Source organism: Rhyacophila brunnea, unplaced genomic scaffold (assembly GCF_057557595.1).
Source record: "Rhyacophila brunnea isolate RB1 unplaced genomic scaffold, BYU_Rbru_1.0 scaffold_21, whole genome shotgun sequence".
In the NCBI taxonomy this organism is placed as follows: domain Eukaryota; kingdom Metazoa; phylum Arthropoda; class Insecta; order Trichoptera; family Rhyacophilidae; genus Rhyacophila; species Rhyacophila brunnea.
The window spans coordinates 388494-405093 of record NW_028232871.1 but is presented as its reverse complement, the minus strand read 5'-3'; the positions used below and the strand labels follow the sequence as shown (position 1 = coordinate 405093).

The window sequence follows — 16600 nt, the reverse complement described above, 5'->3', positions numbered from 1 at the left end:
TATCAAATTATTATTTTTCTTACAAGATCTAACATTTTTTTAATATGCATCCAGGTTGCAAAATACGTATCTAGCTTATGGACGTTAAATGTAACGTTTTTGTCGCGCGTATAGCTTAACAGATTGAATGCTGACTAGACAATTACTTTTTAATTACCAAATTTAAATAGCATGCTAATTATATCCAATGGTCACCTGATCGTTACGCGCTAGGTGCGTCTTTAGCGTCCAATGACTTTTAAAGCTAACATATAAAATCAAATTTGCTTAAAAAAACAACATGCTGACTTTCTGAAGCTTATATTTTACACAAGAAAGACAGATTTAACAATTAATTGTACTGTGACCATACTTACAAATAAAATAAATGTTATAATAATTATACAATATTATATTTAAGTAATAACCAAAACCCTTACTTATTTAGTACCTACCTAGTGAATCAATATTTTATTTTCTTTATTTATTCTCATGAGTATTAATTCTTACGCTATCTGGCATATTATTGTGAATTTGCCAATACTGTTAGATATGTAAGTGTTTGAACCATAACATAATTGTTTACTAAAATGTTATAAATATTATATATTGTATAAAAAAAATCAACGCTAATTAATGGAAAGACTTTTTATTCCGGTAATAACAAAAGCGTGATGTTTGTTACAAACGAAACTGCATTGCGAAACAACTTGTAGCTAATTTACGTATTGGCTTATACAGCCTTTTTTATCATCACTTTCCTATAATCAGGCTTCTCTATAGAACAGTTTATTTTTTCAACAGTTTTAGTAGATAGCCGATTCGGCTGAACACGATCATAAAGACAGCGCATTTCGCATGTTATTTCAATATGTACGTCTCGTCCAAAACAATAGGTAAAATAATGTAATGTTATATTTTTCTTATTCGTTATTCACACTCCGTAAAAAATAATAGACGAACAACCAATCATTTACTTTTGAACCATAATATAGAATCAAAGTCGACCTCCATAAACCGGTAAAAATATATTTTACACTTCGAAGATGCAACTTATGTTGGTACCATAACAGAGGTGATGTACATATTTAAATTTACGCTTTCTATAAACGCATTCTTAAGCATGGCAATCATTTTTTTCTTGGAACCAAAAATTATTGAAAATATTAATTCCGTTTCATATTAACTTACTTATATTAATTATTTTTTTAATTTTACATTTTTTATGAACAAAAAAATATTTTTTTCATAAAACATTATAATGGTTGGTGATCACTGTCGAATTTGTTTCTACGCGACTCTTTTTACAGTATAAATTTCTGATAATAAATTATATTGTTTTAAACCCATCAGATTAATTGCATCACAAAATAAATGTTTTGTATGGCATTTTAATAATATTGAATTTACTAAAGAGGAACGCGAAAATTCTTTACAATATAAATAACTGAACGCCCCAAGCCATGTGCTTTTAATTTTTTGTCCTTGCAACATTGGCCTTTGAAATAAATTACTATTTTTTCAATAGAGGTTTCGAACAAAATCAGCTGAAGATAATATGCAACAAATCATTCTACGAATTTTTCTAAAGCGAATTATAGGGTTAACCAAAAACGTTTTTATATTTAGATACTAGTCATTGATACCGCACATTTAGGTATATTATAATATTATACAAACAATCATTACGCACCTCATATTATGAAAAATAATAAAACTGTACTAAATTATCAATTACATTAGTTTTGTAGCTTTATTTATAGTCAAATATGTTATCTAGTGCAATTCAGACGATATATATATGTATAATTTAAAATGTCGACATAATTCGGTGTGGAATTACGGCAGCATTTAACATAGATACGACCTTATCATGCAACTCCTCATCCGCGCTCTCGTCCGACTAGGTGGACTGGCACGTTATTTTGTAAATTATATACATTTTATACTTATTTCGTTTAGCATGCCCACCTTTATAAAAAAAAACCTATGACATTTTGACAGCTTAATCGGATTTTGAAATAATATTATTTTCTCCGTCATTGATGATAATGTCTCAAATATTTAAAAACACAAAACTGTGCCAATTCACGGCTCGGAAAATGGTCTTGAAAGAATGCGACATCTATCGATTGATTATCTTAAAACATTAAAACTGTGTACATAATATATAATTTTTTTTTTTTTTTTTATAATTATGGCCGATTAAAAATATGTCAGGATTTCTAATATTCAACTTTTGCGCCTGAATTCATTCAGCGATAATAACGTGATGGGATACTTAGAGGATAAGACCACAGATGAACGGCTGATTGCTTAGAGGAAGATTAGAGGCGTCTGGAATATGGAAGAGAGTGGCTGGGTAAAGAAATCATATCGTGAATAAGAACAAATCCTGTCTCAGGTTGTTTCACTGTGGGAAAAGTACGAACAAAGTTGGGAAAAAGGTCATTTAAGTAATCATAATATGAATGATTGACATCCTCGTTTTAGGTAAATATTTGTAGGTAATTAAATTTGCTATACTGTACCCAAAGAGCTTCATGTATGACTTTGTATGGTACCAGATAAAGACAAGTAATTATTTTGTACAACCGTCCAACTAGGCGACGCACTATGGTCAATTGTAGCAGCATCTGCGAATTTAAATCGCATCCCGTAAATTATTTATGGGCAGTACATAAATATCAGATTACTTGTCCTGCTAGGATCCCGCCCTTCATTCCACCATACAACGGTGGTAAAAGTAACGGTCTACGCGTCGCGAGGTAAGCCTTGAAAAATACCATTGCCGACTCAAGTAGAAAGCCGAGACATTCACAACAAGTGGTCCTACCTTTTCCGCCCCTCCCATTGCTGTCTACGAATGACCTGTCATTGTTATATAGGGTGCGCGTACTGACGCGTCTGTCGTGTTCACACAGGGAATGGTTTGATTTGGATAGATGAGTTACATGATAAATAATACACTAGCATTAACACACCTTCTACAATAATGTAATGCATAGATCAATGCTACATATTTTTTAGAAATCGATATTACCACCGGTTTTTGTGTGAAGGACTAGTCTGACTTTGACAACTGGTGAACAACAGGAATGTATAGTATTTATTAACAAATAACACTGATAGTTAATATATTTGATTTGAGAATGTTTTATAATTCAATTTGAAACGAGAAAGGGCGAATCAATGTGTCAAGCAATCTGGGATCTGATTTTGACAGCTGAACAGTGGACCACTCGTTGCTTAATCTAAAGATGGCACTGAAAATACCCATTGCGTGACAATGAACAGTGACAGTGAACAGTGAAAGTGCGAGATAAAATTAAACCGCGACAAATAACGAATAATAATAATATAATACATAGCTTGCAATCGAAAATAAATCATTAAAAAAAAAATACTACTTTTTAATCGATTTTTCTGTGTACCCTATATTATTACAAGAGAGTATCGCGTGACTATGCGGAAATTAGGTAGAATAAAAAATACTCCATTGGCGTTCGTGAGATGAGGCTGCCGAATCGGTCCCCGGAATAGCGATGAGAAGATGGCGATCAAAAATGGATTTGTCCATCAATCGTAGTTTTACTGAACGACTTCTGTTTAATCAACGATGTTAATTTAAAATTATGTTTTTAAAAAGATGAACATTTGAATTTTACTCGCGCATTTCAATAGCAAGTTACCAAATAAGTCACAAGTGATATCCTGGTGGAAAGTAAAAGGTCCAAAGTAATCAACAGGATACAGCACAGTGAGGAGGCGTAATGCAAGCAAACGATTCTACGTTCACATCTGCCCCCGCGACGCAGGTTACCACCAATGTGTTGTTCTACTTATAACGATTTTATAAAATATATTGTGATCATGACCCCCCCCCCCCCCACACACACACACACAAGAGGGATGGAATTAGGGGGGGCGTGGCAGGTCGAGTAGCTAAGTGAGATAAACACAAATCATACATTTTCTCCAATAGTAAAAAAGTCGCCTGTTATTTTACTTCACATAATATATTAACATTTAAAAATAGATGGCGAGTCGGAAGCCAACAGCGGTGGAGTGAGGTTGTACAACTTCGCTTGCGTATTCGGGACGCTATTCGCATGGTTACTCGCGAACGGTTATAAATACGGGATACAACAAAAATAATATTGTTTGTAAATGAATTTGACAATAAACTCAACATGTGTGGTCCCATGTGATTTTGACAATCAGTGCCAGTGCTTGAGAAAAAGTGAAAAATATTTATTGTTGCACGGATAGTGCACTTTGTGCGGGGAGTGCGTCAAACGCTGTGAAGCGAGGGGTTGTCCACACGGTGTTTTGTTCACACTGTTGCGCGAATTCCAAGACCGCGTGAACGGCAAAAGCAATAAAATGGAAAACACCACGATGGAAGTGAATGAAACCAAAAAAACGAAGAAGAAAAGAAACGATGATGAAGAGGAAGTGGTTGGAGAAAAAGAAGAAGAATGGCAGACGGTGACCTCTGGAAAAAAACCCAGAAGAGACTCTGGGGTCACTCCAAAGGGAAACCAAAACATCGTCATGATAGCGACGGGAAGTAAAATTCCATTAAAATTGAAAATAGCGCAGATGCTGCATAAGGCAGGAGTAAAAGTACAGAAAATTTACAATAAAAATTTAAAGACGTACATCCAAGTAGAAGACGAAAAAGAAGCAGATAAAGTGAAACAAGCTGGAGAACTCAAAGATCTCGGTTTTGTGACCAAAGAGAATGACTCCTGCTCTTATGGAGTAATAAGAAAAGTCGATATTGATATGGACCTCCAAGAACTGCAAATGGAAATCAAAAGTGATGCAAAAGTAATCAACCTTAAGAGGTTGACAAGAAAAGGTGATACAGGAGAGCTGACAAAGACCTCGTCAGTCAGTATTAAATTTGGGGAGAAAATATTGCCGAGAACAATTTACATATATGGAGTCTCTTTTGCTGTAGAACCGTATGTATTCAGGGTTATGCAATGCTACAAATGCTGGCGATATGGGCATATCGCGAACAACTGCGGACGTACAGTAGAAACGTGCCCTAAGTGTGGTGAAAACCACAAAACCTGCGAAAAAAATGAGGAAATTACGTGCATCAATTGCAAAGGTAACCACGCGGCAAACAGCCAAAAATGCCCAAAGTGGCAAGAGGAAAAGAATTGCAAAGAAGCAATGAAAAAAATGAACATACCTTTCAAGGAAGCAAAAAAAAATATGTTAAATAATAGCTATGCTGACATATTGAAACAAAAAAAAATCGTAGAAAGAGATGAAAGCGAAACAATTCAAAAAACTAAGGAAAACAAAAAGAAAGAAGAAGCGGTGGTAGAAGCTTCAGGCTCAACAATAATATCTACAGGTAGTAGCGTAAAGCCTACAAAAAATAAGAAAAATTCAAAGGGGAAGACAGAGGTTAACGCGATGGGAGAAATTATGAAAGTCTTGCTGAAAGGGGGAGACTGGCAGCAGATCATTAAACAACTAATAATTAAAGCAGTGGACTGGGTATGCAAACAATTCAAAGAAGGACACTTAAAGGAAATTCTAGGGGAGGTTCTGGAGCAAAATGGATAGTAAAAAACAAATTAGGATTTTACAATGGAATGCCAGAAGTATGAAGCAAAAAAAGGATGATATAGAACTCTACTTAATAAGACAAAAAATTTCAATAGCATTAATCTCAGAGACTTGGCTGAGGTCTGAATTAGACTATCTGAAATTCAATGATTACACGATGTATCGAAAATACAGAAGGGATGGATACGGAGGAGAGCGATTCTGGTGCATAAAACACTGGCGTCTAAAGAAGAAAGAAAGAAAGATGGAAGAGCTAGACAAAATAATTATAAAGCCATTTAACAGAATAGGAGTGAGGACCTGATCGAAGGATCCCCTTCTAGAAGAGAAGAGGCGATATGACAGCGAGTCGCAGTCAAAGCCTCGGTAAAATCACAAAAAAAAAAAAAAAAAAAAAGATGGTTGTGCTATGCAATTTGGTGTGAAATTATAACGATTGATAATATATTTAAATGACAATTCAGGTGTAGAATTTTATTATATATTTATTTTCAGTGTATTTCCTGATTATAATAAACATGGATATTTATACAGTGCGGCGAGGGGTCTCATGTTACTTAGCTACCACAAAAGAGGAACGCGATCAGCACCGCGATTTCCTAACTATCGACTCGTGTGGCACCAGACGACATGACGTAATTGTGACGTCAGCCAATACACGCTCGAGGCATGCCGCCCAACGCGCAGTGCTCACCGTAGAAATTATTACGATGAAACACCTATATGAGTATGGTGACAATGAATAGCGCCGCTGTCTGAGTAGCGTTATTTTCTCGAGTGCTATTATCACTCCGGTAGTACGTCACAATGATGTCATATGACGTCATGTCGACCGGGCAGCTGGCACTCGCTAGTTCTAACATAGGGCCCCTGTGCTTCATATTATGATGCCGAGTGCCGCCAATTCAATAATTCAAATAGATTTATTTTAAAATACACATTTAATTTTACCTGGCATCACACTACCCTTAACCTTAGCGATAGGTAGGAGGCCTTGGCAAACATTGAAGCCTAGTGGTGCAGGGTGGAGGGTGGAGGAGGGGCATGTTTGTGATTGTTGACAAACAATTCTGTTTTTTTTTATATATAGAAATTGGTAAATTCCTGTTTTGATCGCTACCGAAACATTCGAATTTTGTCCAAAAGCGACTGGACGATTCCTTTTTTGATTCGATGTCTTTACTATGAAGTCGAGCAGTCTGGAAATCGCGGGCGGTCGCCCCTCGTGAGCTGGCCGGCGGATTAGAAAACCATCGCAGCTATTTGGGGCAGTCGTGATCGATTCGTGCGAACCGGAGGACCCCGCCGATGCCTCGGATCACGATTGGCGAAATGCGGAGATCTACTTTACCGACGGAAAATAAAAAGAGAAGATGGCCGCCGTGATGTCCGGAACGGGATCGTCAGTAAAAGATTGCGATTCTAATCACGATTGGTGAAAAATCAGAAATCTGTTTTACCGACAAGGTAGAAGAAACCTTTTCTATCAACTCCGGGAAAACCGATCAAATAATATTGATAGTTTAAATATTTCTTATTGGAGATTCTACTCTTTATAACGTATTTGTACAAAATCATTGTTACCTATCAAGTCAACCAGCATCTAGCAGACATTGCTTTCTCATTTACTATTAAATTAAGCATACACTTGTTTCACCAAAATACAACAAAGTTAAATATTTCATTTTATCACTGTTTTCCTTTATATACATACATCCATATAATATATAATATGTTTTTAAAGCTGCAAGAATTGAAGCATACGAATGTGTGGAATAAACACTTAATTTGTTTTATTTTATTTATTCCATATATAACGTCAAAGGGGATGCAGAGAGACTGTACATGACCGACTGGAGGGAGAAAACTCGCGATAGAGATGTGTAGAGGCTGCTTGTGCAGTCGGCCATGGACCTGAATGGTCTGTAGTGGCAACTAAAGTAAGTATACATTTCTTGATTATTTAAGCCCTCGACAATTTCTCAGGATAACGAGTTCTATATATTTTGAGATTTGGTCGATTACGTTTATTTATTATAATATGGACACGTTGTCAGTGCTGTGGTAGTAAGTATTTAGTTATTCTGTAAAGATAGTAGTGCTTCGTAAACAGGGAACACATAATTAATGCGAACTGAAATACTTAACGGGTGTGGAGTAACAGACAACCGATCTCGAGTGTGGAAGAATATGGGATAAACGAGTGTCAAGAATACGTCATTCTAAGCTTGTCCTTCGTTCTGATAACTGGTCTCGGTTTATGCACTGACGATCATTCAATATTGATGTAGGTATTTGAAGGTTGCAACACACGTCTATAATGTGCGGTTAATTTTCGTAGGACATTCACACATTCAAAACCCTCCTTCAAATTGTAGTGTATTGGGATACCTATAGCATATCTGAATTATATTTATTATTCTGTTATATGTTCGTAAAGCTTCATATCTGTAATAATAATTCATTAGTGTGCTATCAAAGTTGTATGTATTTCATCATTGTTATTTAGGCTAAAATGTAATGAAGAAATCTCTCTTGTATCGCTTTCGGCAACATTAAAAGCGCATCTTTTTAAAAGATTAAATCCATTTATCGACCACGTAATAATATTATTATAGAGAGACTGCAGATTAGAAGAGAATCTTCGCTCTTGTATTATTGGCATGATGTTTTAATGAGATACAAGAAAACGATGTTATCGCAAACCATTAAAAATGTCGAAAAAAACTACGCGAGAATATTTGCTAAAACGGTATTATTAACTAATACAATACGTACCTATATAATAATATATATTCGTATCATATTTCAACATCGTGGGTAAGTAAATATTAAAAAAAAACATAAATAAGATCAATACTAACTTTTGACGATGAAATAATTGACTTGTTACGAAATAATAATTAAAGATGGAGCGATTAAACCGAGCAATAATTTTGTTGTACAGATGAATAAGCCGATAATAATAATTGTTATTTACCTTTCAGAAAAATATCTATTTTTACAGCAAAATATTGATTCAAACTCAAAATAAACGAGATCACGAGAGTTTGAAATTCTTAAAAGGTCAAATTAACAGTTTATTTAAAATAATGGCGTCGATGTTATAACTTGACATTTGATTACTTGTAAATGAGTTGTTTCGATATCCATTTATTTTTGGAAAAACGAGTGTTTACCGACTACACCGTGTTTATAAGAAGATCTAATTGGTGTTTTATTGTAATCTTTATGTAATTTGACATTTCGTTTTGTAAAAAAGATTGTATCGTTTAGTTAGCGCTTTGTTAAATTTGGATAGACTCTTAATAGGGTAAGATTGACTATGTGAAAGAGCAACAACGTGGTTATTTAGGAAATAATTAATTCCAAATTTTGCATGTGTTTTGGGCTCGAAGAATGTTAATTCGTGTATTAGGAAATAGTATGTATCGTTAGATTTAATTATACAAAAAAATACAATCAATCAAAAATAATATTTAAAAAGTGTAAATTCTACCGTAAATGTGTGATCAAAATCGTTTTCTATCGCTCACGTTCAGTCATATTAACTGGAATTAACTACATACCAGCGGTGAAGAATACCTGTTGAAGGTCGGTAGGTCGTGGTAGATAATTGAAATAAAGTCATTGGTCAGCCATATTTACAGGAGTGGAATTTGAAAATAATTTAAATTATTGTAAATCTTCAGTAGTTTACTAAAAACAAATATTTTTTAATTACCTTTTTATAATAGATACTTCACGAGAAAAAGACAATAGGCACTAAAATAGATATAAATCTAATGCCAAACAGCTATTCGAACTCGGGCATGAGTTGAGGCATGGTCTAAAAAGATCGTGGTTAGGCAATGCGCGGATTGTGCAAATAACGCGTGCCGAACGAAATATAATTTGTCATATAAATCCAACATGCGTCCATTTAATGTTATGTTTATTATTCTATTACTAACAATAATAATATATTCATTGACATGTTTTATTTTTCAAGTAAATGGGTAAAGTTTTTTAGTCATCTTTATACGATTTAAGAATTAATACTCCCGTCGCCATCACGCAACAAATTGACGTCTTCACAGCTCGACTTTCGCTCTCCGATTGCCAGCGAGTCCAAAATTTCGTCGCACCTATAGTTGAAAATTATTTGCCGTTTCACTGAAATATGCTCTTAAAAATCCTTCTGGTAGTTCAGTGTGCACAGTGCGAAAAATTAATGAATAAATATTATATTGTAAATATATCAGGTTTGTATACCTATCTATAGGCTCGGCTGTTGATACTTTGTACGTCCTATTTTTACAATACGTGTGAAATCGTTTGTATGCGTTGTATGCGTGAAATAAACTAAATTAGTTGACGGCTTTGTTAGATGTTGTTATATAGCTCGTTCAGTATTATTGGAATTGTTACCTGCCGTCTGGTTGACCAAGTCGACAATCAATTTATTATATATATATTTTTTTTCGACCATGTCCGATCCTGATAGGATCATATGGGCCTCCACAGAGTGGAAGTTTGTATTGACAGATTTTGTTTTTTTATGAGAAATGGATGTCAGCCACTTGCTCAACCTATTAGGTCCATACTCTGACACACACAAATTGAAAAACAATATGTGTACTTGCCTGATGGCAAATTATATTTTTTTGCATACTAATATAAAATAATGAAGTTATTATTTAAATATGTATAAAGGCAAATACAAATTATTTTTATTAAGGTTTGTATTAAAAAATCGTCTAGTATGGAGCGTTCGCCACTGCTACATACCTACTATATTGGGATCGATCAACACGTTGCCTTAGTTATTATGGAGCTTACACAATAATTTAGCGTGGCCACTAGAGAGTTAAAGATGTACTATAACCTCTTTTAGTTCATAGATTATATCACAGAGCCCAGGCAAAACGATGTTCTCGCATTAAAGTTTTAGTATTTAATATCTCCATACAGCGCAGAAGAAACGTCATATATGTTTCAAGATACATATTACTATTATTAAGGTTGTACACCTGATCATACAAAATAAAAATTTTATGTTTTTAGGTTTGGATTCTATTTAGTTATTTTCAAATATCAGTTTTAAAAAAATGTTAAATATTATTTTATTTTTTCTTCGTTCGTGAATGGTATTTGGCATTACATTCTATAGGAGCGGCATGAACCCAAATGCTATTGCGATTTCCGATAACTAGGGTTTGGAACTTTAGTTTGTATGGACGACGTTTAAATGCACTCGCCAAATGCTACATAGATGTAGAGGTGAAAATTCTTTTGCCTTGCTTTCCGATAAGTTATGTTTGGCAAGACGCAGTCCGGCAAAGGAGCCGTGCCGTAGAACGTGATGTATGACTGTTCTAGCACTTTTCTTCGGTTACCTTTTTATCACTGATTACTACATATCTGAATTATATAAGTAGATACTGAAATTGTCTGAAATAATTATCTAAGACGTCACGTAAAATTAATACATATGATCACAATAAATAATAATTGGCAGTAGAACAAACGAATGAAGTTACGTTATGATTACAAGCATAACGAAACGAAATTCCTAACCACTCTTCGGAGGTGTTGATTACTCGCAAATTTAATAATATTACCAGTAAAATAACAAGCCTTCGATATTATCATTATTTGTGGGACCATTCATGTGGAACTTTTTGATGGAATGTGAAGCTTCTTTGAACTCTTATACGCCAAGAAATAGAACGTTGCTATGTAGATAATAATATATAGGTAATTAGATTCAATTTCACCAATAAGGTATCAATTTTAGATGAAAATTGATTGATATAATTAGAAACAATATTCATTCATTATTAGGCAATTTAAGTATTTCTATGGATAGAGAATCTCGAATATATCTCACTGGCATTTTAGTCACTTGGCAGTAATTTCAGAAAATAATATTTTTTTACGAATTTGGCATTAACTTCATTCATTCTCTACACATATAATATATCCTATTAGGATAAAAAGAAGAGTACACGATGTGATAGAGATCGCTAAGCAGATGAAATGACAACAAACTGGCATACCGATTGGCGAGTGGACAAACGCTGGACAGATGCTGTCATACAATGATACCCGATAATCGGACGCCCTAAAACGTGCTGGATAGGCAAACTCATAATTTTCGGTGGATTTACGTGGCAGCGAAGAACTAGGGAACGAGAAGAGTTGAGGGAACTAGGGGAGGCCTTCATCCAGCAGTGGATTGACCACGGCTGATGGTGATGTATATGTATTTAAACTGTCAACGGCTTTTCGTCTATTTACCATATACTAAGAGAGTTGAAATTCGGTACACAAGTCTATTGCGGTGACAATAAATTAGGTATATTTAAATTTGATGGAGGTTCGGTTTGAATCCGGTCCAAACATTGGGTCCTCATAGAACGTTATTCTTTTAACAACAATCGTTTACTCTATTGGTAAACTCTGAATAGACCTAATAAAAATGCCACAACTTTATAATATATTTAGTCAACGCTGCTTCGATAAACTGCATCTATGACGATGACGCATTTTCGATGTCCAGGTAGTGGGTATATTATAAAAATATTATTTTTATTTTAATTTAACTCTTACTTGCATGATGGCAACCCTTTATTATATATATGTATTATTTTTCTAATCTATCACGTGTAGTGTTCAATATTATTATACATTCACACGTGTGAATAAAAAGTAGAACTATGAAGTTTTTAAATAAAATTTCATTCGCAGAAAAAAATATAAAGAATATAACAGCTTGTTGCTTTAAGACAAATATTCCAAAATTGTAATCGTACCTATCGATTCAATAAACTACGATATTTTTTTAATTCAACAATATTATCTTTGTATTCACACTGTATGCAAAATTTAAAATAGGAATAGAAACATACGGAGAAATGGATAAATACTTAGAGCGGAATGCAGAAACATTTGTCATAACTAAAATTTCCTTAGCAGAAAACACTATGCAGAAACATTGTCCTTAGTTAAGATCATTTCTATTGAAAATAATACCATATTTAAAAATTCTCGTTAGGTAAATTAGGTAAATTATTTTATAATTGTTAAACGATGACAAAAATATGACAACTGCATTTTATAAATGCAATAACTATAAATACATATTAATATTAAATTATAATACTCTTATGTTTCCGTTATAAGTCATTATACGTGATTCCACAGGCACCGCAAGATATTTTTTTAACATGGTAACACTAGCGTTAAGCGTTATTCTTCACCTGGTATTTTGTATTTCTGCGGGTTGGCGTATAAAAGTAAAATAATATTCTACAAGTACATGCCAAAAGAATTAACACTATCAATATCCATATTGAGATACATTGTTAAATGAATTTGAGTGTATGGACTGTGTTATAGACATGCGAATTTATTTTGACAGCAGCTGTCAGTGGTAAATGGTAATACAGAAGGGGGCGTATTCATAACAAAAGTAGTCTATGGTTAAGGATTCCTTAACTCTATACTCAGGATTGTCTATAGTTAAGTCATGCTTTTCGGCGACTTATCCTTAGGAACGAAATCTTGGATTGTGCATTCCGCTCTTGGGTACTTACTAGGAATGAGATAAATATAGGTTTAAGCTCCATTCGTTCTAAGATTTTTATAATATTTATTATTCAGCTTCAATACTTTATCGATGTCTTGTTTTCATTACCTATATATTCCATCTGAGAGCGTGGGTACATCCAATCGGTATATAAACATAAAATCTAATGTAAAAAAATATTTTTTCTGAGTCTTTTTCATGTACTTAATATCAAATTGTAAATGAAATAAGATGTTACGATGATTGTCTTATTAATTCTTACATAAAGTCAAGTAAAGGCGCTTGATTCCTTAATCTCTGTTAAATTAACCATTTGACACTAGCTCTCTCAGGCAGCTTTGGAAAACGTAATGTTTTATAAAGAAGTAAAAAAAACGGTGCGGAGATTAAAGTAGGTACAAGAGTAAATCGTTTTATCTTGCGGGGCAGTGACTCCCAGACTTTGAGATACGCTATGTCTAGCAATCAAGATATTAATATTAAAATATAAACACTTCGAGTGAGTTTCCAATAATTCAACAATTTCATCAAAATTTTAACCCATAGGCGTAAAACTCACTTAACGCAGCGAGTGGGGCGCTCGCGCAAAATTTCACAAATGGCGCGTAAATCATCGAAAATACAACGTAATCAAATACGCCAGCGCACACTGGATTTGACGACGCATTGTGCCCGCCTGCTCCATCAGTCACCGTCGTGTGGCTTCTCAGCGGCACGAATTAACGAAAATACAACGTAGTCAATTCATTGAACACGGCAAGCAAAATCACGCTCCTGGAAGCGTCGTCGATAGACGGGCGAGAAGCCATTATTTAATAACAGTGAACTTATTGTTTAGTTATTGCGTGTCCGATATTTCGCTGGTAGAATGATGTCATCGTGAATATTAATTACAAGCCCCGAGAAATAATATATTTTTATTGCTTTGTTATGAGAGACGCTGATAATAATAATTATTTTGTGCTTCTTGGGCCCCTTATTACATAGGTGAAGGGTAATGCGCGGGTGGGAGGGGGCACACTCAGTAGTGAGCGCACCGAGCGCCGCTTTGGTGGGCTTTATGCCATACATTTAGTTTTTTAAGGTAAGACGCTACGAATCTAGCACTGGGTATGACTAATGTGACTAGACATCCCGTTTCCACCGGGACAGTCCCGTTTTCAGGCGGCGTATCCCGTTGTCCCCGAACACAGCTTCGGGACGCCAAAATGTCCCGTTTTCGAAAAGAAAGAAACTTGTGAACAAGATACAGAAATATTTGATGAGTATTCACTTTTTTCTAATTAAACCGCATAAAGTGTCTGAATGGAACACTGGGAATGTATCAACCGAAAGTCGTTAGGTGGAGTTGTTCAAACACTTTCGCGCCAATAATTTGGATCACAAAAATTTTCGTATAATTATTGAATATATTATATGTCTGCCCGGCACTAATGCACCAGTAGAAGAGTCTAAAGAAGAATCTAAATGTCCTTAAAGCAATGTTAATTATAAAAGTAAATTCGAAAAAATCCTGCCAAGAATTTCATTCGTTTTTGAAATCAACACATACTAAATTTGTTCTTCGGAAAAATATAACATCAGATAAATTTTTATGTATTCATACCTGTGTGTACTTTTCATTAATAAATAACATGATATGTAGGTACTATTAAAAATATGTAGGAAGCGTTGTATGCGCCTACTCAAACATACCTACCGATAATCTTCAAATAAATAAATAAAATAGGTAACCTAATATTAATATAAATTACTATCTTGTCAATTTATTATATACAATTTATTTATATCATTATTGTATTGTATGAAAGTGTGAGGCGCCTAAAATGGATAAGTACCTACTTTTTTTAGGTGTCCCGGTTTGGGGGAAAAAATAAATGGTCACAATGGGGTATGACCCTATACTTATTGTTAGCGTGTTGGCTTTCTTATTTGTACGTCGCGGATTCTAATTCCAGGTAGTTTACTACAATTCACACGTTTTGAATGGTACATAATAAGATTGCGCGAATGGCTACTTATTAATACGTATCGTCTTTCACATCTTATCAATAGTTCTGTAAGTCTGTGTATATACAAAAGTTTCAGATTTCTCACGATCATTGAATCAGTTCCCATTATTTTTGTATTCCGTGGTAAGAGCTAATATCAAAATTGATTCACGAATATGTTCAGTGCTCGGATATCAATGGTAGAGTGATGGGGGCAAGGTGTGGATAAGGACACGCGCCTATATACAACAGTTGTTTCATTAATTTGAAAAAAAAAGCATATCGAATCAGTCTGTTTCTTTATTATGTATATCCATCTACTTGTTATTTTCGTATTTCAGGCGGACGAAGTAGAAAGCCATTAAATAAATCTCGCACCACGCTTTGAAAGCATTTCTGTTAAACTTTAAAGTACCTATGGTTCGGTTAAATATTTTCTGCCAGGTCATTCTGAACGAGGTCTGAATGAGAAATAACAAGGCAGATAAACAAATGCAAAAATAAAGTATGGAAACTCGCCTAGATGGGAATGAGTTACGTTTCACGTAAGATACATTTCTATGAATAATACAAGCTGTAAAGAAATATTTAAATTTTGGTGCAAGGAATGTATTTGAGTGGATACCTGTGATAAACAAAGACGTTCATAAAACCATTCTCTATATCAGACATATCTAACCTCAAGTAGGTAGGCTGTGATCTACTGTCCAGTATCAAAGATGGCAATGATCTACCAAATGGGAGAGTGCGGTAGTCTACCACACACTCCCATTGGCATACTTCAATTTGAACAAACGTATTATATTTGTTACAAATTAAACAACAAAACTTGTCTTTCACTGCGGGAAAGAAAGGGGAAACTTAAACTTAGGAAAGTTAAGGTGCGGAACTCACAGTTTTTTTCTCTCACTTATGCGAACCCGCGATGAGAAGGAAACGAAACGAGTACGATTTATTGTTCTTTAAAATCCTAATTACAGGTGTACATTCACCGCATTTTACATTTCCGCAGGTCAATTCAACCAGTCGATCGCATGCCTGCAGCTGTAGATGGAGCCGAAATCTATCTAAGTCAAAAGGACAGTGAAATTGTGTGAGGTTTGGGTCGTACATGGCCCATTTTTTTCCAGGATTTTTTCTAATACTTATTTATGTTTTCTGGAAAGATTTAAAAAAAATATATTTTCAATTAAGTAGATGAATTTAACATTATTAAATTTTGTGACTATTCAACATTTTTAATAAAAAAAATCAAAAAAGATCACAATGTCATGAATGTATGTAGTTATATGTCATGTATAAAAACGTCATTAAATAAGTTCGACTAGTCGCATAGATAAATCGTGTTAGTAAAATAAAATTAATTTCCTCGATTTAATTGCAAAGCCTCTTGAAGAAATCTTGGCGAAGATTGTAATACCTAAGTGCGTATGTTTTAAATTTAATTCGCATGAACCATAAG

General features: G+C 34.3%; 2 protein-coding genes across 2 annotated transcripts in view; one reads left to right on the top strand and one right to left on the bottom strand.

The window, feature by feature from the left end:
* The window catches only part of LOC147070580 (acyl-CoA:lysophosphatidylglycerol acyltransferase 1-like), a 767070-nt gene that overhangs the window by 612640 nt on the left and 137830 nt on the right, over window positions 1-16600 (bottom strand). The gene's annotated exons all lie outside the window — the stretch shown is intronic.
* Window positions 4104-16600, top strand: part of LOC147070576 (uncharacterized) — a 221352-nt gene continuing 208855 nt past the window's right edge. The window contains exon 1 of the mRNA XM_085949105.1: window positions 4104-5609. Within this exon, the coding sequence (XP_085805231.1) occupies window positions 4366-5571 (1206 nt within the window). The 5' untranslated portion in view covers window positions 4104-4365 and the 3' untranslated portion in view covers window positions 5572-5609. The remainder of the gene's footprint in view (window positions 5610-16600) is intronic.